The sequence below is a fragment of the Haemaphysalis longicornis genome, unplaced genomic scaffold (genome assembly GCF_048455015.1).
Source record: "Haemaphysalis longicornis isolate Haplotype H1 unplaced genomic scaffold, Haemaphysalis longicornis Haplotype H1 scaffold_5, whole genome shotgun sequence".
NCBI lineage: Eukaryota > Metazoa > Arthropoda > Arachnida > Ixodida > Ixodidae > Haemaphysalis > Haemaphysalis longicornis.
Genome location: NW_027526385.1, coordinates 24391055 through 24416886, shown reverse-complemented (window position 1 = coordinate 24416886; position 25832 = coordinate 24391055). Strand labels below are relative to the sequence as shown.

At 45.7% G+C, this 25832-nt stretch overlaps 1 protein-coding gene across 1 annotated transcript; it reads right to left on the bottom strand.

The window, feature by feature from the left end:
- Window positions 1–13266: 13266 nt before the first annotated feature.
- Window positions 13267–15580, bottom strand: LOC144139612 (uncharacterized). The gene is made up of 4 exons (XM_077671908.1): window positions 15572–15580; window positions 13555–14815; window positions 13367–13495; window positions 13267–13271 (listed from the first exon to the last, which is right to left on the bottom strand). The coding sequence occupies exons 1-4, from the start codon at window positions 15578–15580 to the stop codon at window positions 13267–13269; spliced, it is 1404 nt and encodes a 467-aa protein (XP_077528034.1).
- Window positions 15581–25832: the final 10252 nt, after the last annotated feature.

Sequence of the window (25832 nt, the reverse complement as noted above, 5' to 3'; positions counted from 1 at the left end):
TTCCTGTCTGCAAATGTTACTCCGACCATTTTTTTTGTTCCATCGCCCGTTGAGCCAATCTAAACTTGCCTTCAAATTTTTACTAAGGCGCCAAGTTTCCGCTCCTAATGTCATCATTGGCCAAACGCACTGCAGGTATATTCTTCTTTACAGTGGTAGAAAAAAATTGCCTCTCAATATCTGGGAGTGTTTGCCGAATGCACCTTAGACTAAACCAATTCTGCGCCCGATTTCTTCCTTATTGTTAGTATAAGGACAGATGACCTGACCGAGGTAGATATAACCTTCTACTTGTTGTAGCGTTTCGTTACATATGATGAACAGGGCCCTTTCAGCATGTTTAGTGGTCATTACTTTAGAATTATTCATATTTATTTCTAGTCTGACGGCTTGGCTTTCTTTATTTAGCTCCTCCAGCCTTTTTCGGCGGTGTTACGCATACTCACGTAGCGAGAATACGTCCACTGCAAACATCTAAAGGGTCAATTATTCTCCATTTAACCGCTATCCAGTGCTTTTCCAGTCAAGGTGCCTGAATAACGCGCCCAGACAAGCTGTGAAAAGTGTTGGTCAGATGGTATCCCCATTGTATTATTCCCTTTCGGATCGGAAATGTGTCGCTTGGTTTGTCAAGGCTTATCCTTACATTATATTCTTGATATATGTCTTCTAGGAGCCTGATGTAGATATCGTCTATCAGAGAGTTCCTGAACAAGGCGTGGGTTATCCTCCGTCAGTATCCCACGTCACAGAACCTCATATCTTTCAGACGTTCCAAAGCACTGGGGAAGCGCTTGCGCCGTGATGCAAAACAAGATAGTTGGAGAACGTTTCTAACACGCAAGGTATGATCCCGAATACTAACACTCAAAGGACAACAGACATATAGCCTTCCGCTAGTTAGCAGAACAGGGGACACACTCGAAGACCAGGCTAGTACACCTGCACAACACTAGAAATGCGTGTCCATCTCTGCACATTACACGCTAACTTTCATGCAACATAACCGAAAAGAAGCCCCTGCGTAATAGGAACAGGTCAGCCCCGTTTTACAACTTATAGCTTCCGCTTTATGAGCTGAGGGCTGCTCTGAACACGTGTAAGCCTCAGCTCCGGGTTCAGACAACATTACATCCACTATGATACAGCACTTCCACTCCTAATCCCATTAAACACTCTTACCTCGATGCAATTAAATACGGCTTTAGGAGCACCTACCAAGGCCTTAGGGGAGGCCATTGTAGTGGGTTTTCTTAAAAAGGGGAACGATCAGACTTTCCCAGCAAATTATCGTTCCATCACCCTGACAAGCTGTCTGGGCAAGATCCTCGAGAAGATGATTAACAGGAGGCCCATGTACGCGTACATGTTTTAGAGTGCAACGGTCTTCTAGAGAGCTGCCAGGCAGGCTTCAGGGTGGGTCGCCCTACAAATGATCAGCTGGTAATCTTAGAATCAGATATCAAAGATGCACTCATATACAATACTGTATGGCGGTATTCTGTGACATTCAGAACGCTTTGATTGATTTTAGGGTTTAACGCGCCGACGCAACGCAGCAGGCGATGAGGCGCGCCCTAGTGGAGGGCTCCGGATTAATTTTGACCACTTGGGGATCTTTATCGTGCGCCGAAATCTCGTACACACGGGAGTTTTTGCTTTTCACCTCTATCAGTAAAGCGGCCCCCGCTGCAGGGAATCCAACATGCGACCTCATGCTCAGCAGCGCAACGCCTTAGCCACTTAGCCACCGCGGCGGCCCATTCAGAAGGCTTGGAATACCGCATGGCGCTACGGTATTCCTAGTGACCTTAAGTCTTTTGGTTTCTCAGGCAGCATGTTGAATACACTTGCAAGCAATATGTCACAAAGAACCTTCTGTGTGAGATGGGGCAATGCACTTTCCCGGGTTCACGTTCACTAAAGAGGGGCACCTTAAGGGGGAGTTTTTGGTTGCACACTTTTTATAGTAAACATGAACTCACTTTTAAAGACACCACCGCCAGCACTCTCTTACTCTGTGCACTTAGAGCATAGAGAAGATCAACTGCCCATTAAATCATCTAATCTTTACATATGCGAGCACCAAGTACAGCTTGGTGTTATCAAATTTGCTTACTTACAAGGATGGTTTTAGGCTTATTCCAGAAAAGTGTACTTGCGATGTATTCTAACGAATACGTGGGATCTATCCTGATCCTGATATTAAACGTAAAAGTGTTTCCATGCCCCTCAAGAAAAACACAAATTTTTAGGCATGGTATTTGATGAATAACTGATACTCATTCCACACACAAAACACCTTAAACGTAAATGCTTAAAAACACTGAATATCCTGAAAGTCATTTCACAATGCTCCTACGGAGGAGACAAACAATTACTTCTCCCTGTTTCTACCAGTCATGTTGGCTCACGCTTGGCTATGGGAGTGTCGTTTATGGGTCCGCTTGTAAAAACCACATTATAAAAATGGACCCGCTGCTGCACTTGGGGCTACATCTTGTATCCGGAGCTTCCCGGACGAGCCCCACTGAAAGTATATATGCAGAGGGCTATAGTTGGAGCCTTGATAACAAGCTTTCGTACACTTGGTTTCTGTATGCTCTTGAGGCGACCTCCATAAAAATCACGCACGTAGTTTTATCATAAAAAAACATCTCATACGCTCCCTTACTTGCAACAAGGCCAATGATACCAGCTCCTCTCTCTATCCAAACGAGAGCTCTTGCCGAAGAACTAGGGATTTCATGTGAGGAGAGCATGAAGTCTGCTATTGCTGACTTAGTTTAACCTTGGTACTGGTCAGCAATCTGTTGAGATATGTCTTTCAAGTCTATTAACAAGCGAAACGCATCCAGAAAGATAATATTGCAAAATATTTTGCAACTGAAAGACAAATACCCATTCATAGCCTTTTAAACTGATGCATCCATGTGTTCTTCTGCTGTGTCATGTGCTGCACATGGTCCTGATTTATCCAGCACACGGACATTAAACATAAACAGTAGTATATACACAGCAGATGCGTATGCCTTTTTAATTGAAGTACAGCACATCATACAAATAAAAAAGCAACACTCCATAATCTTTACAGAAACTTAAGTGTAGTTAGAGCCGTCAAATCCTATAAAAAAATCTGTTCTCAATATCTTAATTAGGTCTTTATGCCTGCCTATAACTCAGAAGTTCAAGTAATTATTTGCTGGGTTCCGGGTCATGGTGGCATTCTGGTAGATAAAACCGTTCTCCAGAATTATGGTGTGGCCGCTCTCCACAGCACTGTGGATCTACCCTAGGTCCCCTAGCTCGACCTGATACTATTGCTGCGAACGGCTCTGCGTAAATCTTAACAGGAAACATGGGATACACAGACAACCAACGTGCACTGTAAAACCACGTTTATGGCGCATACACAACAGACAGGCAAAACAGACACCCGGTAGTAGCCTTAGGAAGGCTACGGATTGGCCACATGTGGTGACGCACTCACACCGGCTCACTCTGTCGTCAAGACCCCTTTGTAGCAAAAGTGGAGAGGGCCTATTCATAGTTAACATACTAATTACATGTAAGGCACTCGACACGGCACGACGGAAACGTTTTATTGAACTCTATAGACAACACGTTCCACAACACCCATCACAATATTTCAGCCGACGAACCAATGAGTTCTGCTAATTGGGTTTTTAAGTTTTCATAAGAAGTCAAGTATTCACAGCTCATTTCGTATCACTCAGAATTTTCTCGGCCTTATACACCAGTCATTTCTTTCTCTAAGTCGTTCTATTTTCATTCGTTTTTTTATAGTCATGCCAAAGACATATCCTTAAGATTTTTGTTTGGCGCTGTTTGCCCGTCGCTGGCTTTGCGCCAAGAAACCGGCAATCATCATCATCAGATTTCTTCTGTCCCTTCAGCATTCAATGCTTCCACGAATGTTGCGGTGCTCACGAAAGCAAACCCGTTTTTGAGTCTCTCAATGGCATGTAAATAGGTTTATACTGCTGTGAACATTTTTGTACCCGTCTTTTCCGCGGATATTTTGTTGTTAGGTATCCTGTGATTAATTAACCAGTCGTTTCACGGGTTTGATAAAAGTCTAGGAATTGACTCATTCGGTCAACTATTACTTCGACAAACACCTGGTGAAAAACTTAGAGCAGGCAAATGGGTATGAATTTCTTAAGGCCCCTGTTTTTCCTTGTGAATCAGAATTATATTTGGCGTTCTTTCAGGCTATGGATACGCTTAGAGTTGGTACGCATTCTGAATATTGTACAGCCAGCTGTTACAGTGCAATATCTCCTCAACAATTTTAACGGTCCACGGTTACGCCATCGTAAACTGTCGTTTTGCCTCATTTATTGACACTGAAAGCCTTTTCAACTTCATATTTGGTTATTATTGGTACTTTGTAAGCGAACCCTGCACCCTTAGTTGTTTCCCAGGGCATAACGTAGCAGGCATACAGCCTGATATAGAGTCGTTCTGCTACTTTGATTATCTCGTCCATGTTGCGCGTAATGTTACCCTTCTCCTCTTTCCGTGCGTATATTCTGGCTTTGCCTATCGCTATATTCTTCTACATTGCCCATAGGCTTCCCCTTATTTCCACTGTTTCTTCAATGACTGCCATATTTTAGGCACCAATGTCATACATTTTGTTTGTAGGAATTATTTTGGACAGCTTGGTGTACTCAATCTGATCCACGGTACTCGACAGCTTTGTGTTATTACCTCTGACAATTTAGTCCTTTTTCTTACTTTGGTTTTCAGTTTCTTTCCTACAAACGACTTGCCCCACAACTGCTGCTGATTCCATGATTGTCATTATTAAGTTGTCGTTTTAAATTTCTACATCACCCTGCTTTATTATAAAATAATAACAGCTTTATGATAAAATGGCGGTAGCACCCAATGACGCCCTGCTGAGCTACTGTACTACTGACACTAATGCCATAACACCTGATCAATAATTTTTTGTCATACTTAGGTAGTACACCCTTAAGTTGTACACAGATAGGAACTCCCGCGTGCTGAACATGCATGGGCTCTGGCAGATCTCGCGCAGTAATGCGAAACGGCTCGAACGCGTGTTTTATTCCAACCGCCCAAAACAAAATGTATCAAGATGGCGCGCACCAACGACTACATACGTATGAGAAGTGTTAACCGAGTAAGTTCATGTGAATGATACTCATCAGTGACAGTTTTATGATAACTTACATGGGTTGGTACTGAAAGGCGCGTGGTTACACAATTCGTGAAAGATGGCGGGAGCTACCAGCATGCGGAAAAATTGAACTGAAATCTACGTCCAGTGAGGTGCAAGTTAAAAAATACTGCTCGCGCCTAATACACCTGTTAGGAAAAACTCCTGAAATTTCTTTTTGGACAACAGTATCGGCAGGATTTGCAATAAAATACGAACTGGATATACCAATAGGCTGTTTCGAAATCAGTAATTTGTTCAAACACATAACATTTCAAAAATTCAGACTGTCTCTATTGTGGGTTTTAAAAAGAAATCTTCAACTTTAACACGAATGTGTTTGATGCCGGGCTACTCAATCCTCACCGACGTGATATCTGTCACGTAAATCACCTCACCAGGAAAAGTTTAATTGGCGCGGCGGCGCTTGGTATCCAGTCCACGGTTAGTCAGGCCGCAACAGGAGGTGTGAAATTCTCCACCGACTGAGCCGTGAAGTCAAGCCCGGGTAGCTGTGAGAACGCGCCTGATGTCCTTCTCTTTAACGTTTATTTAAGCGGGTGCCAACGTCTAGGAGAGGTGAAGTGAAGTAGTGCGTCATGACGCCAATGAGAACCGATAGTTGGTGCCTCGATTGGACAGCGTTTAGCAGCGGGAGCTGCGTGTTTATCCGTCCGCCGCTCATGTGGAATGCCACCCAACTTGTAGAACGCCGCTGCCGCGTTCCACAAGCTGAGCTCGCCGGAACGCAAGCGTCTGGCGTACACACCACGTCGCTGGACTAATATGGCCGCACCTTTGGCTAAGCGACTTGCAAGCAGGACGTCGCTCGCCAAGCACACTCACAAGACTGCTGCCCACCCGGGAATCATGCTCTTTTCGCTGTAGTTTACTGTGGCTTCACCAAACGATTCGCTGACATCCCGTTCAGTTTCGTTCGTACGGTTTGCGTGTGCCTGTGGCTTCAATCGCATTTACGCAATGCTACGCCGTGCGTGATAGTGTCTAATGTTGATGCGGCTAATGGTGCCATACCTACGTAATTTAAGTAGCGATGTGGCAGTTCATGTCAATGCACGATAAACATTCAAATTCTCTTGTGACAGCACATTTCACTTTCGTGTTTTAGCGATTGCTATGAAAAGAGAATCAAGCAAATTTTTAACTGACTTCGATCAAAAAATAAATATCTCAAAAGGAACTTAGGCGCTTTTCATTCTCCGCCTGGTGAAATTTTTTTAAATTTCAGTAATTTTGAGCTCCTACGCCGTGATCCCCATGTGCCTCGGAAATTTGAAGCCGTTTGCACCAACAGTTTCTCTAGGAATTGACAACGCTCCTTAGGCCATTCATTCTTCAAAAACGTACTTTAAAAATTCTTCCCGCCCTTTTACCGCCATTGCAGGGCGAAATTTTTAAACTTCGGTTTGTGCATTTGTATCAGCAACATTTACTAGCAAAAGTCAATCAGAGAAACATTTACTAGCAAAAATCATTCAGATAAATCAATCGTTGAAATATTTATTGAAGAATGTTTACGAGCACTCATTTTATGTCGAAATTCAGAGTCACCCAAACAGTGTTAGAGCGAAATCGTAAAACTTCTTTTTAGATAATCCTAAAGGCTACACATACGACCAAAAACACTTCGGTATGTGAACAGGTGCGCGCGAAAATCACGAAATCAAGAAAGCACAATTTCTCGTTCTTCGTCGGTTAGGATCAGAATTTCCAAAGATCCCTCTTTACTGAGCCCCTACCGATGACATAAAAGCACGCCCGAAATTTTAAGTCTTAAGGTCTAGCAGGTTTGGCTAGGCGTTGATCAATCAGTCAATCAGTCGGGCAGTTCTCTTTACAGGTATAGATTCGCATTGTGTGATTGTGATATAAGCAGAAAACATGGTGTTTTCCCTTACTAAGTATTCCACATTATTGAACACACGCTAACAGCGAAGCTGTTTCTGGACAAGTATTTTATGGGACTAAACGTGGTAACGTGGTCCCAGCAATGAGGAGAGGGCAAAGCCTAGTGAGGGGACAGCAAGCGCCAAGCACAAACGCAGCCACCCAAAAAGACGTTCGAGTTAGACGCCCATGAGGTAATGCGTTTCTAAACGCGTACATATAGTGGCAATTTTTAATACTTGTCAAGAGTATTGTGCCAAAAAAAATGTTACGCGTATTTGAGGTCAAATGTCACTACTGAAATATGATTGCATTGTTCGTTTAATTACAGATACATGCGTCTAACACTTTGCGACAGCAAATCTAAAAGAAAACACGCAATGAAAAGCAAAAAGCGCTCGCGGAGCACTCTCGAGGCCGTGCTTTATGTTAAAAGGTACCAAAGGTTTCACTAGGTGACGCGAGCAGTGGAACACGGCGAAAATGAATTGAAGCAATCCTGAGACGATCTGCTGGATTTGCAGATCTATGAAGCTTAGCATTGTTATTACGGGACGCCAGGCAACTTCGATGTTAGCATCAGCGTTTCTGACGTTAGGTAACTGGAGTTGTTCTAAGCCTCACCTTAGAAATATTTCCACCGTGATACCAACACTCGTAAAACGCATACCTAAAAAGTATTCTAATAAATTGTAAGTCACGTGTTGCAATTAACAGTTCAAAGAAACATGTTGGAAGCGGAAACGCCGATACACATCCAAGCTGGATGTGTTCTGTCATTTCTGGATTCCCTATTTACTGTTAAACAGTACTTTTTTCCCTTGGGAGTGGTAAAATGGCCCATACGCCTGCGGTCCTTGCATGCCTTGATGTCTTGATATGCTAAAACGTTGCTATCAGGTTTCAGCTATGTTGCCGACTTTCCAATCCCTTCCTTCAGTGTCCTATTTTCACGCCTTTTTAACGCCAGGTGCAAGACATGCGGAACAGAGTGCATTTGGTCCGCAGTACATTTAGTGGGTTCTATCTTTGTGTTTATGAACAATAAAGGCGCGTTGTTGTTATACGTTTTTCTGCCGTGAAAGACCGCATCAGCTCAGGCAACCTTTAGCTGTGCCGTACGTATATCGGCATGAAGAATTGTTTGAGATTTACTTTGATTGTTTACCACAGCATCGACTCGCTGAGTTATGTAATCCGGTGCTTCGAACGGAGCGCCTGTTTTTTTCTTAATTGGTATTCTGCGCCGGCTAATCCTATTTGATAGTCAAATGATATGTCTTTGGCCGCGCTAACTTGACTGCTCTCTCTTGATCCAGAATGTTGGGAATTTAGTTGGATGATTTGAACAAAGGAGAAACGTCAAGCCATAAATGCGTGCATAGAAAATGCCGCGGCATTTGATTTGACGACTCTACTGTGCACATAACTTGCCTGACTACTTCTTTGATGGCTGTGTTTTCTTCTCGATGATTGCGTATCACAACGTTACCCTCATAAAAATTATTTTCCTAAAAAGAACTGTGTCATTCTTGGCTACGGGATAATATTCTAGATGTCCCAGGCGCACGTCTAGGTTTTTTATGGAAACGTATGAACAAAGAAATTGCTAAGTGCTTTCAATTCTTGATTTTTCTTTCACAGTATACATAAATATTAAAATATAAATTGCTCCCAAGTGTATCCAACCAATTAACATTCAAAAAAAGGTCCCCCCTTTTCTTGATGATGAGACCTAATGCATGAATTGTTGCTAAAATAGGTCATGCTTATACGCAAATTGACATGGAATCGTGATTTTCTTTCAGTGCGAGCCCTGCGCAAATCAAGTGTGTCCCTCTGGCTGCACGTGTGTCTTGGGATACTGGGATTCTAAAGGTACATGTGCCGACACCACTCAGGCTGTGAATGGTGTAAAGGGCAAACCGCCTAGTGTGTTTATGATAATTCCTAAGAAACGCTAAGGAAACTGACTAAACTTAGAACGCGTGTATTGTGCTCTGTAATAAAAAATGAAAGAAGGGGAGGAAGATGCGACGTCGCTTGAGATCAAAAATATTTTGATGTGAAAAATGAAACGAGGTTGGAGGTATGGCGAAGGACGTGTGGGAGCACCGGGTTGATGTATTTGTGTATTTGTACTACTGTAACGCGTCACTCATTGTAACCAGCAGGTATATATATATATATATATATATATATATATATAGTAAGGAAATGAGGGGCTCGTTGAGGAAATACTGAAACATAGGTCGGCATAGGTCGGCAGACTGCCGACCTATGTTTCTGTATATATATATATATATATATATATTGTAGCGACAAGACGTTGCACGAGTGGATTACAATTAGTTTATTGAGGCGAACTTGTGCCCACAACGTAAAAACACCGACCGTTCCGAACGTCTCCCCACGAGCGTCTCCTCCAAAACTAGCCCCGCCGCACGAGCGCGCATTCCACGTGGCTTCGTGGAACAGCGCCACGAGAGCGTGCTCCCAGTGACGTAGAGGTTCATTGTGGGAAAGCTTTCTTCGCGGCATTGCTCCCCTCGTTAGCAGCATCGCCCCGATGCTGTGGTACAAATAAGGTGAGGAAATTAAGCCAGAAATAAATAGAAACACAAAGGAAAAAATACGAGCAAAGCACGAAATGTAAACCCAAAGAAGAAAAAAAATGAAGCTAGTCTAAAAAGATAGCACATCAGTGTCCTGTGCAATGAAGTCTTCTTGAGTGGATCTACCGCGCATAGTATGGCTTCATGCGCACAACATGCACGACTTCTTTGCCGGGTTATCGTCCGCGAGCTGTGGAGCGAGAACCGCGAGGTACAAGTTCATAGGTAACGTCACTGATTCGGCGGGTCACTTCATAAGGGCCAAAATACCGCCGGAGAAGTTTTTCTGAGAGTCCACGGCGGCGGATTGGCGTCCACACCCACACGAGGTCTCCTGGCATGTACCTTGTAGCTCGGTGGCGGAGATTATACTGTCGCGCGTCTCTTTCCTGCGGGCGCAGAATGCGATGCCTGGCCAGCTGTCGTGCCTCCTCAGCCCGTTGGATAAACTCTTCAGCTCCGTTGTCACCTGAGTCGCCATCATAGAGGGGGAGCATGGCATCGAGTGTTGTCGTTGCTTGACGTCCGTAGACCAGTTGGAAGGGTATCCTCCGCGTCGCCTCTTGCACAGCCGTATTGTATGCGAATGTTACATATGGCAGAATTTCGTCCCATGATTTGTGCTCCACGTCGACGTACATGGATAACATGTCAGCCAATGTTCTGTTCAGACGTTCTGTAAGCCCGTTGGTTTGTGGGTGATATGCGGTGGCCTTCCGATGGTGGCTCCCCGTCAGCCTGAGGACGTCTTTCATCAAATCGGCGGTGAAAGCTGTTCCCCTGTCTGTAATAATAAATCCGGGTGCGCCGTGGCGTAAAACAATCTCGTGCACAAAAAACTTTGCCACTTCTGCTGCTGTTCCTCGAGGAAGAGCTTTGGTCTCGGCGTACCGTGTCAAATAGTCCGTTGCTACTACTATCCACTTGTTACCAGAGAAAGACATCGGAAATGGTCCGAGCAGGTCCATTCCAACCTGGTAGAACGGCGTTTGTGGTGGTTCCAGCGGATGAAGTAGTCCGGCGGGCTTCAATGGCGGTGTTTTGCGCCGCTGGCAATCGTGACAGGTCTTCACGTAGTGTTGCACTGTGGGAAGAAGCCTCGGCCAGTAGTATTTTTGGTGAATTCTCGCATACGTCCGGCTAACACCTAAGTGACCCGCTGTTGGCTCATCGTGGCAGGCCTGTAAGATTTCTTCGCGAAGCATTGAGGGTACGACAAGAAGGAAGGCCTCTTTGCTGCTATCATGGTTCTTTTTGTATAGCACGTTTTCGCGGAGGCAGTAGGATGACAATCCTCGAGCGAAGGCGCGCGGTACGTCAGTGCGTTTTCCTTGAAGGTATTTGATGAATGGGCCTAGTTCCGGGTCCTCACATTGTAAGTCGGCCATTTGGGATGAGTCTATTGCCCCAAAAAGTGGTAATTCTTCATCGTAATCATAGGACTCTGCAGGTATCGGTGCTCGTGACAAGCAGTCAGCGTCGCTGTGCTTCCTTCCAGATTTATATACAACTGTTATGTCGTATTCCTGAAGTCGAAGGCTCCACCGAGCCAACCTACCCGAGGGGTCTTTGAGGTTGGCGAGCCAGCACAGGGAGTGATGATCGCTGACTGCTTGAAAAGGCCTGCCGTAAAGGTAGGGCCTAAATTTGGTGATCGCCCAGACGACGGCCAAGCATTCCTTCTCCGTGGTGGAATAGTTTGCTTCGGCTTTTGAAAGGGTGCGACTCGCATACGCTACGACTCGTTCGGCGCCCTGTTGCGACTGAACAAGTACAGCTCCGAGGCCAACATTGCTAGCATCAGTGTGAATCTCCATGTCAGCGGTTTCGTCGAAATGTGCGAGCACTGGAGCTTCCTGCAACCGTCTCCGTAGTTCCTCAAAGGAGCACTCTTGCTCACTTGCCCATACAAATGGCACGTCTTCCCTTGTAAGCCGTGTAAGAGGTTCAGCGATCCTCGAGAAACCTTCGACGAACCGTCTGTAGTACGCGCATAGGCCTAGGAAGCGTCGTACAGCCTTCTTATCGGTAGGTCGGGGGAACGAAGATACCGCGGACGTTTTGTCAGGGTCTGGGCGGATACCTTGTTGGCTGACTATGTGGCCGAGGAATTTAAGCTCTTCGAAACCTAGGTGACATTTTTCGGGCTTTATAGTGAGATCTGCAGATCGGATTGCTTGTAATACGCCTTTTAGTCGTGTGAGATGTTCTTCAAACGTGGCCGAGAACACCACCACGTCATCTAGGTAAACTAAACACGTTTGCCACTTCAATCCGGCGAGGACAGTGTCCATCATCCGTTGGAACGTTGCAGGGGCAGAACACAAGCCGAAGGGGAGAACTTTGAATTCATACAAGCCATCATGTGTCACGAAGGCCGTTTTCTCCCGGTCCCGCTCATCGACTTCTATCTGCCAATATCCTGATTTGAGGTCCAATGATGAGAAGAATTTTGCATTCCGCAAGCGGTCTAGTGTGTCATCAATTCGAGGTAAAGGGTAAACGTCTCGTTTTGTCACACTATTCAGTTTACGTTAGTCCACACAGAAACGCAATGTGTTGTCCTTCTTTCTTACCAGGACTACGGGTGAAGCCCACGGGCTTTTCGATGGCTGGATGACGTCATCCATTAGCATTTCCCGTACTTGTTGGTTGATTGCCTCCCTTTCTTTTGGTGATACTCTGTATGGATGCTGGCGGGTTGGTCTCGCAGCCTCGTCGGTAATGATGCGGTGCTTCGCCATGGATGTGCGGCGCACACGGGATGATGATGCGAAACACTCAGAAAACTCTCTCACAAGTTCCAGTAACAGCTCCTTCTGCGCGGAGTTCAAGTTGGGGTTGACTTCTACTGGTGGCAGCAGCGCACCTCCGACCAGGTGATCTGAGTCTGTTTCTTCCAGCATACCAATATTCGTTACTTCAGCAACATCCTCAATGAAAGCTATGGTCGTGCCTTTTGCGACACGTTGACACTCTGTGCCGAAGTTTGTCAGCAGCACTGTTGTGCATCCATTTTGTAGCTTGACGAGCCCCCTTGCATTGCAAATGCCCCTATCAAGCAAGAGACCGACGTTTCCTTCCGCAATTCCTTCGTAGTCCTGAAAAGCGTCGTTCTTGACAGGAATAAGCATACTGGTTCGAGGAGGCAGCGTTATGTTGTCGTCGATGACGCGCAAGGCAGTGTCCCGTCGGTCGTCGATATCCTTAGCTACCGCTCTCTTCGTCGAGAAGCTTACACTGGGTTTCTGTAAATCGATGACAGCACCATTCTCTTGTAGAAAGTCCATGCCGAGGATTAAGTCCTTCGAGCATACGGGAAGCACGATGAAATGTCCGACGTATGTGAAGCCTCTAATTTTAACGCGTGCTGTGCACCTTCCGGACGGAGTAATCAAGTGGCCGCCAGCGGTGCGAACCGGTGGTCCTGTGCACTGCGTTAGTACCTTTTTCAGGGTAGTAGCCAATGACTTGCTCATAACTGAACGATCCGCTCCGGTGTCCACCAATGCGACTATTTCTTGCTCGTTGTCAACCTGCACAGGTATATCGGAACAAACCACAGCGTCGCCGGTTGGTCGTCGTCGTTTCATTGGAGGGTCTTCAGCGCTTCGATGGTCAGCGGCCCCACCTCCCGAGGTCGCTGCTCTTAGTTTTCCCGGACGGAAGGGCTCGGAGAACGGCGCAGCGAAGATTGTGATGGGATTGGACTCGAATAGCGGCGTCGCATCGGTGACGGTGATCGGTTGTCGCGCCGTCGCTGCGGAAACCCATTTCGACGTTCGGCCAGGTAGCTTTTGATTTCGGCGGGGCGCTCACCGTACCTCGGGCGCGGGGCGTGTGGAGGAAATCCACGAAGACCAAGTCGTCGGTAGGGACAAGCTCTGTATATGTGGCTTGCCTCGCCGCAATGGAAACATAGAGGTCGCTGATCCGGCGTGCGCCACTCGTAGCTCTTGCGAGGCCGCCGTGCCTCATCAACAGTTAGCATGGCGCGGGGTCGGAGGCCCAGTGTCGTTTGCGGTGTTGCGGCGGCAAGTGTTGGGGCAACGTAGCGATCCGACTCCCTCAGGGCTGCCGCATATGAGGCAACCTGGGTCTGTTGTTGCGGGACCCCGTACGGCTCCTGCGGCACACCATACTGCCTTTGTGGGGCTTCATACGTCTCGGGCGCTCCAACAGCTTGCCTGACTTCGCGGCGTATAGCCTCCGCAAGGGGCATGGAGGCTTGAAGCTGCTGGACTCCGTGCAGCTTTTGGAGTTCCTCTCGAATGATCGACCTGACCAACTCCCGGAGGCCGCCGTTTCCTTGCTCCACTGAAGGGGCGTCGCTCGACATAAAAGTAATGTCCCGGCTGTACTGCCTCGCTCTTTGGAGTAGGGCCCTTTCAATTGCTGTGGCCTCAGACAGAAATGCGCTGACAGACTGCGGAGGATTGCGCACCAATCCAGCAAATACATTCTGCTTTACACCTCGCATAAGGTGTCTCAACTTCTTTTCCTCAGACATAGCCGGGTCTGCGCGCCGGAAGAGACGAGCCATGTCTTCTACGTACATGGTGACGCTTTCATTTGGCCGTTGGTTTCTAGCTTGAAGCGCCGACTCAGCTTTTTCCCGACGATCCGTGCAGGCGTACGTCGCCAAAAACCGGCGGCGAAACTCGTTCCACGGCGTCAACGTGGCCTCGTGGTTTTCAAACCACGTGCGAGCTGACTCTTCTAAGGCATAGTACACGTTATGCAGCTTGTGTTGCTCGTTCCATCTATTAAAGTTCGCAACGCGTTCGAATTGGTCGAGCCAATCTTCTCCGTCCTCGAAAGAGTCCCCATAGAAAACTTTTGGTGTGCGGGGCTGGTGTACCACGAAGTAGGAAGGTGCCGTACCGGTACCGGAGGTCACAGCGCTGGCGTCCCGCGTGGCCATCCTTGGTCTGCTGGTCATAGGCTGGAATTCTACCGGTAACCCTCGCAGTCGCCGGCTGGTTCGTTCGTGGACGGGTGTCAACTCCGTGGCTGAGCTTGTCGCCGGGCCTACACAGGGGGGGGGGTGGATGTAGAGCGCAATTGATCGTACCCCGCACTTCCACCGGTTTTGTAGCGACAAGACGTTGCACGAGTGGATTACAATTAGTTTATTGAGGCGAACTTGTGCCCACAACGTAAAAACACCGACCGTTCCGAACGTCTCCCCACGAGCGTCTCCTCCAAAACTAGCCCCGCCGCACGAGCGCGCATTCCACGTGGCTTCGTGGAACAGCGCCACGAGAGCGTGCTCCCAGTGACGTGGAGGCTCATTGTGGGAAAGCTTTCTTCGCGGCATTATATATATATATATATATATATATATATATATATATATATATATATATATATATATATATATATATATATATATATATATATATATAGGAAAGGTTGAAAAATAAAGTAGACGCTGGTACTCAAATGAAGTTGCGAAAGATATGACAGCGTACTGGCAAATACGTTTTATTCGACGCACAAAACACGAGAGCAGAAATTTCTTGTGCTTTATAAACTTGCTTACGAGCTCCTGGTGACATTAGAGCTGTGGCAGGGAACACTGAAACTGTTCTGGCATTCCACGTGCCCTGGCCTTTATATTTAAGAAGTGATTGGCCATTGGAGAACCCGCTGGTAATTTGTACATGTCACCTGATAGTGTTGAGGATTTGCAAACGTCTGTGTTCAAGGCTGAAGAAGCCGTGCGGAAGACTATAGCGCTCCTTTGTTTACGTCAACCGCACAATCTCTTCTCCGACACGCACAGTGCTGGTGCTGCTGCTCTACTCCCCTAGCTCTGGGCAAGCGAAATTACCTTGCGCATGATTGACGCTTCATTTTGGTGCCCCTTCGGAGCCATAACGACTAAAACAATCTCCTTAATGCAGGAACAAAAATGTTTACAACGCCTGGTTTAGGTATGCCCATTGCGGCACTGGTGCACCAAAATATACTCATGTAAGTTTGGCGGAAAATTTGGTTTAGATTGAATTGGATTTCCGGAGGAGTTCGTGTTTATAGCAATTCTGCTGGCCATATTGAAGTCTATTATCGTTTTAATACTGATTGTACACACATATATGTGAAGGCAACCTTCAGCTAAAACAAGAAGTTGTATTTGTATCGTGAAAATATGGTGTGCTTAATTTTAGAAAAATTCCCACAGATTTGGAGTTGAGATTAGAATGCAACCGCATTAGGCGGATATTTAAGAGGACAAATTGTTTTTATATTTGGAATTCCGTGTTGGCCTAACAATCTAGAATATGCCGTTCGCATGTAAGAGCAAAACTGAAAATTTTATTTGTTGACGCGTTGACATGAATCAACTTGAAGTTATAGTATTTTCAAGCTTCCCTATCTGAATGCCGAACTGACTGACTCACTGAATCACTGACCAACCGACCAACCGACCGACGGCCCGACTGACCGACCAAGCGACCTACCGACTGCCCGATGGACTGCCCGCCTGAGTAATCGAGTGGCCGACTTTAAGTTAATGCCACAGTGGCTTCTCGGCCAAAAAATGGCCAGCGTTGTTATTGTAGCGTGAGAGAGAGAGAATACACTTTCTTTATTGAGAAAAAAATTAAAATGGAGTCTTCGGGGTGGCTTCCCTAATCCAGGACGCCTTGAGCTCGGGCCGAGAGCTACTGGCCGAGATTGAGCAGTTTCGCGTGGCTCCTGGAGAGGCATGCTGCGCATGCCCAAGGAGCCATGACCTCTCACGGCGCACAGCTGGCGCGCCGGGGCCGCCGCTGCCACCGCCGCAGCCATTGGATCGGATTGGATAAAATTTGATTTGATTGGAAATCATTTTAGCCGTAGTAAGCATTCTACACAACCAGGAAGCCTAAGAATCTCCACCTGAACATTAGCTCACGCTACGTATATCCTGGCATATCAGAGCTGAGCACTGCTAATTTTTGGCAGACAGATCTGCGTGTAACATTTCGAAAGAAATATGAATAAATAACATTTTGGCAAACCGAAGTGATAAAGTGAAAAGCAACATTTACATATAAAATTTAATGAGAAGAGTTCAACAGGAATACGTGGGTTTTATTCAAGGTGCCTCAGTGTGCGGTTCTTGCCGGGGCAGAATTGACCATACACAATAGTTTAAGACATCCCCCTCCTTGTTCTTTCTGCTGACGGACACAAGGATGAGATGCTGTAAGACATGGTCGTTTAAAAGTCGGACAACGCAAGCTAGTCCGAGAAACTTTTTAAAATCCTCCTTCATGTACGTCACAAGGAGGGGCTAAGTGTTTTGGTTTGTGCTATGCGTGAGGTTCAGTGTAACGTAACATCTCGTGGTTCCGAACTCTGGGGACTCAATCCGGGCATGGAGGACGGAAAGACCTGCTGCATATCTGAGTCAGGTTTCTCGGGACATCTAAAATACTCTGCTATACTGTGAATGTTTGCTGTAAATGCGCAAGCGCTGGGGTTAGGGATTCAATCTTTGCTCATGTCTCCAGGGGAAGCGACATGGGGTTTTTATTTACTGAAAACGATTCATATGTCCTTCACAAACTACGGCACAGCTTTTTCACACAATGTATCAGTTTGGGCAGCAACTGCGTGTCGAGCTTCACAAAGAACGTGCCAACTCGCCGGTTGTACGTTTTTGAGCGCATGTTATAGTCACCTCTGTCAGGAAGACTCTGGATAGAAGTTTAGTTGCAGTTTTTGGCTGTGAACCAGGGTAGCAAAATGTTCTTGTGTGACTTCATTATCAACCACCTCATGCTTTCTGTCATTTCGGGGTCCGAACAGCGAACAACCATTTAGTCTTCTCAACCAACGTTATTACAGATTCATTATTACTGTGCTCGCCAGTTTTCATAAATAACTAATCGCCTTCCTAGCTCAGGGCAGTAGTGAACGCCTTCAGAATTTTTTTTTAAAACAGATCCCGGCATCAGATAATCGTTCATCTCGAACAAAACCTGATATAACCGCTTGACGTAAAAAAACATTTGCCGAAAGATTTCTTTTTGTCTCAGAGGTTGAAGACCTGCTTTCGTTCGGGAGTTCCAACCATTCTTGCATATCCTTGGAAGGCAGCCATTGAAAAGAGGGTGAATGTGTCGGTTTCAATGTGTTTTCATGAGCACAGATTTATAGCCTATGGCTTTCGTTGCTCAGTGGTTTTAGTTGGATTTTCCTTGCAGCAGAAGCCACTCTTCTTTTTGACCTCTTTTTGGGCGGACGTTTAGCTTTCCAGGGGTTAAGGGGGCCTACGGGAGGTTCACGTTTGAACCACTTGTCATTTGATCCTTCCCGCTTGTTCTCTCCCGCTTTAACCCGGCGCAAAACGATCTTCCCGTTTCGCCCTTTCCGATTTCGCCGGTTCCCATTTGAACCCATTCCTAGTTCAACCGTCTCAATTGTTCCCCCATTTAACCCGCTACAAAGCGACACTGCCGTCTCGCATTTTCCTGTTTAGCCGCTTCCCGGAATAACGTACCCAGTTTAACTCAGGAGACTCGGACCTAGGCGTGCGGTGTTTGAAGTTAAAGTTGCGTCCGACTGTATTTTAACACTGTTTTGAGTTACGTCCAACGTAATCCTAAGTCAAGAATTTGTTGCGTAAGCCTTAACCTGGAATAAATTGAAATTGCGTCAAACGTATTCCACTATGAAAAGCGTTAGGGCCGGTTGAGCCTAATTATAGAGATGCCCCAATAACCTGAACCCTTAATGCAATGGTCCGTTTTGCGATACGCGACGCCAAATAAAACGCAACACATAGGTTGCTGTGTTAAAACCGAACCGGCACAGCATTGGTGAATTGCAGCTGAAACCGCACCCTTCCGTCTGGTTCCGCGTTGGTCGAACAGTCTGGAAGATGTTGCTCGCACGCGTACTCCTTGCAGCGGTGTTAGTTCTAGTACTGACGACGTTTGTATATTTCAGTTTCAAAGTATTGAATGGTTGTATATACGAATGCACATGCATTTCTTTCTTACAACACACACAAAACAAAGACGAGAATTAACAGAATGCAGCCTTCCTGTGATCGCAGTGCCAAATTGTAGCGTCCGTAGCTCTTGCCGAGAAGGAATTTAGATCTTTTAAAGCGTACTATTCTAATTTATTAAGGGTAGTGCAGGGATACTGTTTCATGTACACGCAGGAAAACATCTTGCGAAACATAGTTACGAAATATAGCTAACTACAGAAGAAAACATACTTTATGAAAGCGGTAACTATTCCAGGATAAGTCAATGGTCCAATTCATTTTATATGGGACAAACGGTCACTTTATATGCCAATGTGTCTAAAAGAATGGCCATTGAAATCTAAAGCTTAATTATTTTCTTGAAGGAAATGGTTCGCAAACATTTTTCATCCATGCGTAAAGAACACCGGATGCTTTATTCTTTCGCGTCTATTTTTACGGATATTACGTATGGGGGCAGGCAGGACGTAGAAAAGCAAAAGCAAACATTTAGGTAGTCATACTTCTGTAATGCTTCAAACAGTTTTTGCGGAAGCAGCTGCCGGCTCGATAACTTTTCTGTGAAATGCCAACACAGCATGCATCACATGCAATGCATGCAGTTTGCATCGATTGAATCCTTGCAATAGCCACATTTCCACTTGGGAGCAGCCTTGATAATGTAAACCGTGCAATTATAGGAATTCGCACACACATCGATGCAGGATATTTTGTGCACAAGTTTTTGACAGTGAAATCAATCCGGCCCTGACTGATTAGTTTGCCGTGGTTGTCGCTAGGAGCAGCGGTACTGAAAACAAACTTCCAAGGGCGTAAATAATTTTTGTTTAGGTGTGATTGTTTGTTTTCTTACGAGAGTAATGAACAAACTTTTTTTTGATTTCGTAAAGAAGGCAGAAAAAAAATTGAAAATGCGAGAGCATTTTTTTTAAAGATTCAAGAGCACAGCGTTGGCCTAAGACATCCGTGAACTTTTATCGGGCGGACATCTCGGCCGTATGATCAATTCAACACAATTTGCTACGTAAAAGTTTTTACAGTAATGCATGACCTTTTCTTGTATGAACATTTTTCGGGAACTGTAAAAACAGAAACAGAAACGAAAAGAAACTTAAAAACTAAAAAAAAGCAAGATGTTTCAGCTTCGCTACGTAAGCCTTGTTCACAATGAGGTGAAGGAAAGTTCATGCACTCCCTTGTTTTCTTGAGCACGTGACGTAAGCAGCGCGTGTACGACGGGTGGAGGGATCCTTCATTACGATTAAGCATGAGAATTGTCCTCTGTTTCTCCATAGACTCGAGAAAAAGCAGCGATGTGAAGTTCTTTCTTGGCCGATAATTCTAAATTATCCGAATCGATCCCATCGCGCGTTGCATCCACGTGCTCGGCAAGAGTATTCGGCGCTGCTCGCTCCTGTTTCACGACGTTCTGATGCTGCTGCAATCTGTTTAAAGTTGCCCGATTCACTGATGTATGCGTAGTCGAAATCGGCGAAGGAAATTTGGTAGACCACGCCAGGAAACGATTCTCTGGGAACCCTCTCCTTACCGAGACACGCACTGAGAGAACGTAGATATTTCTTGAAACTAGGGATACAAGCTTTATGTGAATTAGCGAAGATAGCAGGATAGCTTGTTTTCACCGCAAGCAGTATCTGAACTTCTTTCATCAAATTACTATGGAAAAGAGATGAGTTCGTTTTCTACAACACTGCGCTAGACCTAAAGAATTATCAACTTACACTTCATTTGAACGGCACCGGCAAAAACAAATTGCCGTGCCATCAGCCTTCATGAACAAGGGAGGTTCGATTATATAACAGGCAATAAATATAACTTTTCTTTATAGCTGCATGCGTCAAATGTTCGTCTGTTGTTTGTTTTACATAAACTCGAACAAAGCTCCCCTAATGACAAAGCAGGCACCTCTGAATGTTGAGGCTATCCTTTAAATCCAAACAAGCCCTTCCAGGAAGTCAGGAGATTTATTTCTGCAGAAATCCATGTTTTGCTGCTTACGCAATGTTGAGTAGCCCATGCTTCGTGCAAGGCAAAATGTTCAAAGGAATCGAGTGCTTACAGAATGAGCTTTCGGTGTGCAGTTTCAAAACTGTGGTGCACAGGCAACAGTGACTCTCTACATGGACGTTGATAAAAACATAATATGTCAGGTTTGCACCTGCGAACACACATGTTACGAAGGAACGGTCTGTATCACTGAGTTTTGCAAGAATCATGAAAAATATAATTCGGGCCCTCAAACGGGCGCATAGATAGGCCAACCTACACGTCACCCATGTTGACAGTGAGCTAGCGAGGGCCGGCGAGGCAACCAGTGAACCCTCGCATGCTATCATGGCAAGACAACGGCAAGGCTCCCAACGAGCCCATCTGGGATGCCTCTCCGCAGGGAATACCATGGGGCAACTTCACACCTATCAGACATCCATTCCGGCAGATCAGCGTCATTGCAAGGTAAGAGTTTACCTTGCGAAAAATTTTGTTTTCGAGCTGTCGCTCTACATAGACCAGAACATAATGCTTACCCTGAGAATGGCTGCTTTTGCGCTTGCGCACTGAGAGTGTATGATAGCTGCGAGTATGCCCTGGTGGGGCGTTTGGTATAATGTCTGGGTATTGAACGATATGTCGATCAATTTCGAGATCTAAAAAAATTCTGTTATATGTCCTCAGAGTAAATAATTTTCAATCTTCATGCTCTTGCTCTGGACCTCAGAAAGGCAGCCGGTTGTAGCGGGCCTACAAGGGCGAACATAGCGCTTCCTGTAAAGAGGCTTTGGTGCCCTGACACTCAATCAATCAAACAACTCATGGCTCTATAGAACGACTCGCACGTCAGACACGTGCTATTTTTGCTAAGGCATAAAAATATGAAACCCTCACCATAAAAAGCTTTGATTTAAAACGTTGGTCGAGACGTTACGAGGTCAAGAACTGGTATTGAGTCAATTAGCTGGTTTTGTAAAGTTAACAATTCGTGCTGCGTAGTGGGCTGTATTCTGTTCTGCAATGTGGGGATTTGCCCCATCCTTCGTGTGTCGACACCCAAGCGCACTAAAGGGAGCACCATCTTCACATCTATTGGTCCAACTGAAATAAGCACGGCTGCACCCCTGACGAATGAAGCTCGAGTTTCTAGTTCGTGGACCAGGATACCCGCACAGGAGAACACCAGATACCTTTTCATCTCGATATATACCACCACATTTAGAAGTACCAGAACATAAGCGCAGCTAAACTGTGAAGTCAGCTTTTTTCGTGGCATGAAATGAGGTCAGCATGTGAAATAAACGTTTTTTTACTGGTTTATTTTTGTGGCCACGGTGCTGCGTGTTATTTTTCTGTGAATAAAATGTTCACTTACTGCTTGTGCTCAGCACGCGCAGTCTCTTTCATAAGTTCACTAAGTTCACTTCGAAGTTCCCCTCGAATAGCATCTTTTTACAGAATATTCTTGGCGCTCTTTTGAAAATCTAGCTAGCATATTACTGCTGTCAGCAACACGATTCGTTTCAACATCACAAGATAAAAGAAACATAATACTACGCAATGAGTAACTAGCTACTTATGCTTTGTCAACTGGCGTCTAGCAGCACAGCAGCAATGGACACGATTTGAAGACTTAGGATCAAACCTGCCAATAAAATACCTCCGACATTGTGATTGCTGAGTCATTATTTCTTGACGTAATTGGGCAGCAAAACTGCCGCGCTGGCCGGCATCTTTTATTTGTCGCTGAACGCTCCATGTACTGCAGTTTGGCAGCCGAAGTTTTTAACACTTTTTCTATGTGGGGGGGTTGAAGTAGCCGCAGTTTGCAGTAGTCGTTTGAAGTGGTTCGGAGTTGTCATGCCACGATGGGATTCGTAAATGTCAGGGTGCCATGAAGGGGAAAAATAAAGACTCCGTAAAACATTGGAGAGGTGCAATGAGACATTCCTGACATAATGTCCTGCTTCCTCGTAATCTCAACGGTTCTTTATGCTGTTTTTTGACGCGTTTTTGTCCTTTGCGTGTGTTCAAAACGTTTCAGCATTTATTGTTAAGTGAACAAACGGTGGTACTTTCCGATACAAAGTAATCTTTCTCGTGGATATGCCTAAGCTTTTCCTTGCGCAGAAAAGATGTAAGCATGCTTAAACATGCCAGAATTTTAGATGCGTAAGACAATGTTGTACAAACATACATGGTTTAAAACCGTGTATGTTTGTACAACATTGTTTTACGCATCTAAAAAGTTGTACAACATTGTTTTACGCATCTAAGCAATATTGAATTGTTTTTTGGCAGGTTTGCTTTCCGACCTAAACTGATGATTGCTTTCCGACTAAACTAATGATTGCTTTCCGACCTAAACTACCCACACAGGACATTCTTCTTCAACTGTCACACCACATTATCACGCCTCAACATAAACCTGACACTGCCGCTATACTAGCATTACATTTAACTAAGGCCTTTGATAATGTATCACACACAGCGGTACTAAAAGTCTTACACTCCATAGGCCCAGGATTACGCACATACAATTATATGCGAAGTTTTCTGACGAATAGGACAGCTATTTTACAAATCGCCGATATCACTTCCGCCACCCTGACTATCCCTTTAAAAGGCACGCCGCAAGGCGCCATCTTTTCCCCTTTACTGTTCAATCTCCCCGTCTTAGCCTTTCCCAACCACTCCAACAAATCCCTAATCTTAAAGGCAGCGACGCTGAAATTGAGAGCCCTCTACAAAGAAGAGTAGAAACAGTTATAGATGAGGCTGGTAGACCGGGACTCACCTTTCGCCAACCAAATCCCAACACAGAATTCATCCCCTCCGAATATACACATACACATGGGAGGTGACCCCATCCCGAAGGTTGAAATATCTGAATTTTGGGCTTAACCATCCAGCATAACCGATTCAATACTCCCTTCATACGCCAGCTTGAACAACACCCCACACAAACGATAGGTTTAATTCGAGGAGCCACCAATAGACACAGAGGCCTCCGGGAAGCTGAACGCCTCCGTCTCCTTCAAGCCTTTGTCCTAAGCAGGCCAACCTATTCCCTTCCATACCATCTAAAACAGAGCTTAGCAGAGTCAACCTCATACTTAGAAAATCCTACAAAGCAGTGCTACAACTGCTCCTCACCACTTACACTGCCAAATTCGAAGCTCTAGGTGTGCATAACACCGCACAAGAACTCATTGAAGCGTATCTCATCTATCAAGTTACCAGGCACTCAAAAACTACCACTGGCGCTCACATTCTCGAGAGGCTATGAAGCTCCCCTCTAGACTCCCAGAAGATAAAAACCACTCCCCCACGACATCCATTCTAACTTAACTATCAAGCCTATACCCAGAAACATGTACCCACAATTTGACACCAAAAGGCGCTCGCAACGAGCACAAGCTTTACATAAACAATACCGCGACAAACCAGACGTCCGCTACGTCGACGCAGCGGAATATCGGTGGCAAGGTGCCCTCTCAATTGTCTCGTATTGCTCTTTTAATCAGGTGCAGCGCAACTTCTTGACCATTCTCACCACCAACACAGCCACGGCGGAAGAGGCGGCAGTAGCATTAGTGCTAACACAAAAGCCGATCCCCTCCACGGTCATCACTGATTCTAAAACGGCAGTTCTAAATTTTGCCTGCGGGTTTATTTCACCTCAGGCACTCAACATTTCCCAACAAGCACCCCCAACGTCCCCCGTAGAAATCGACTGGGCTATACCACACGCTGTCCTGAAGGGGAATGAATTTGCCCGCAGTATGGCTCGAGAACTCAACATCCGAGCCGGCCCCAGCTCGCTCCCCTACCATGGCGCAACATGCGCTAGAGACCGGCTGACAACGTACAATGAAATTACCACCCCTGATCACCTCTCTCGCCGTGTCTACCCCCTTGCGTACACACAACTCACCATCCAGCAAGAAAACACATGACTTGTTTTAGAATAACAGATTTCGCAATCTCGCTAAATTACACCCAGTTGAGCCAGCCGTACACCCTTCACCTAACCCTACAGCCTGCCAGTCCCTCTGCACCTTTCAGAACCTTATGTGGCGATGCCCGACTGATCCCTATCCTAAAATAACCACATGTGAGCAGTGGGGGGAGGCGTTGTGCTGCTCAGACCAGGGGATTCAAGCTTCACTGGTCAGCCGAGAGGCCACGGTCGCCGCCAAAACGGCGGCCATCATCATCAAGTAACTCTGCTCCAAAATAAAAATGTTTCTTCTTCTTCTTCATAGCCTGCGGCGATTGTGGAAGAAGCGATTCTTTACAACTTGTCTTTGTCGTCCGAATCGCACTAATAGTTTCTTGGGAAACTTTCCATTTTTATGGTGTACTTTTAGCTTTTTAATGGCCTTCTGTAAGAAGGATAGCGGCGATGGGTTGTGGCACTGGTTGGTACTCGCACTCACTAGTGTCCATGCTACAGTGCGCCTGCTTCGGCAGAATTAAAGTTGTTTGTTTTGTTTGTGCCAGGGTGACGAGCAGAGCTCAACAGTTGCGCCGTGATAAGCCATGATACATTCATGGGAAAGAAATGGTTGCCCGACACCAACGTTGCGGAACTGCGGTCATTTTATTTGTTCTCGATGTTTTTACACATTGTGTAGTGGTATATATGTATTGTAGGCCTTCTTAAGTGCCTCGTAAATTGACACACGTTAGAGCAGTGCTTACAACCAACCAAATGTTACGTCGACAACGTTCTAGGTGCGAGTAGGGTGAAACAAATCCTTAGTCAATAAAGCCGAGCTGATTGAAATCTGACATAATTTGGCAACTCTGAAAGCATTATTTTGTGCTCAGAATTATGAACATCAGTCTTCCAAATCGAGGCTTTTTTTCTTTTTCTTAAGTTTCAGGGCAGTAATTTTTTCGAAACTTTTAGGGTGAAACTTGCGTTATTGCCCTTGAAAACGCTCTGAATTTTCCCGGGAGTTGTTGGGTGCCTGTCTCGAGGCAGTAAATTACATTTTTGAGCTATCTAAGCTATTTTTGACAAAGTAAAGACACTTGCGAAACGCGTTATTATGTGGATCCAAGTGCGCCTTTCTCTGCTTAAAAT

Bases quoted from the DNA above. Each gene is read 5' to 3' on its own strand.
- LOC144139612 (XM_077671908.1), bottom strand. The intron at 13,496-13,554 runs GTGAGCGCCCCG...GGGTTTCCGCAG, and splicing joins CGCCCCGCGCCCGAGGTACG to CGACGGCGCGACAACCGATC.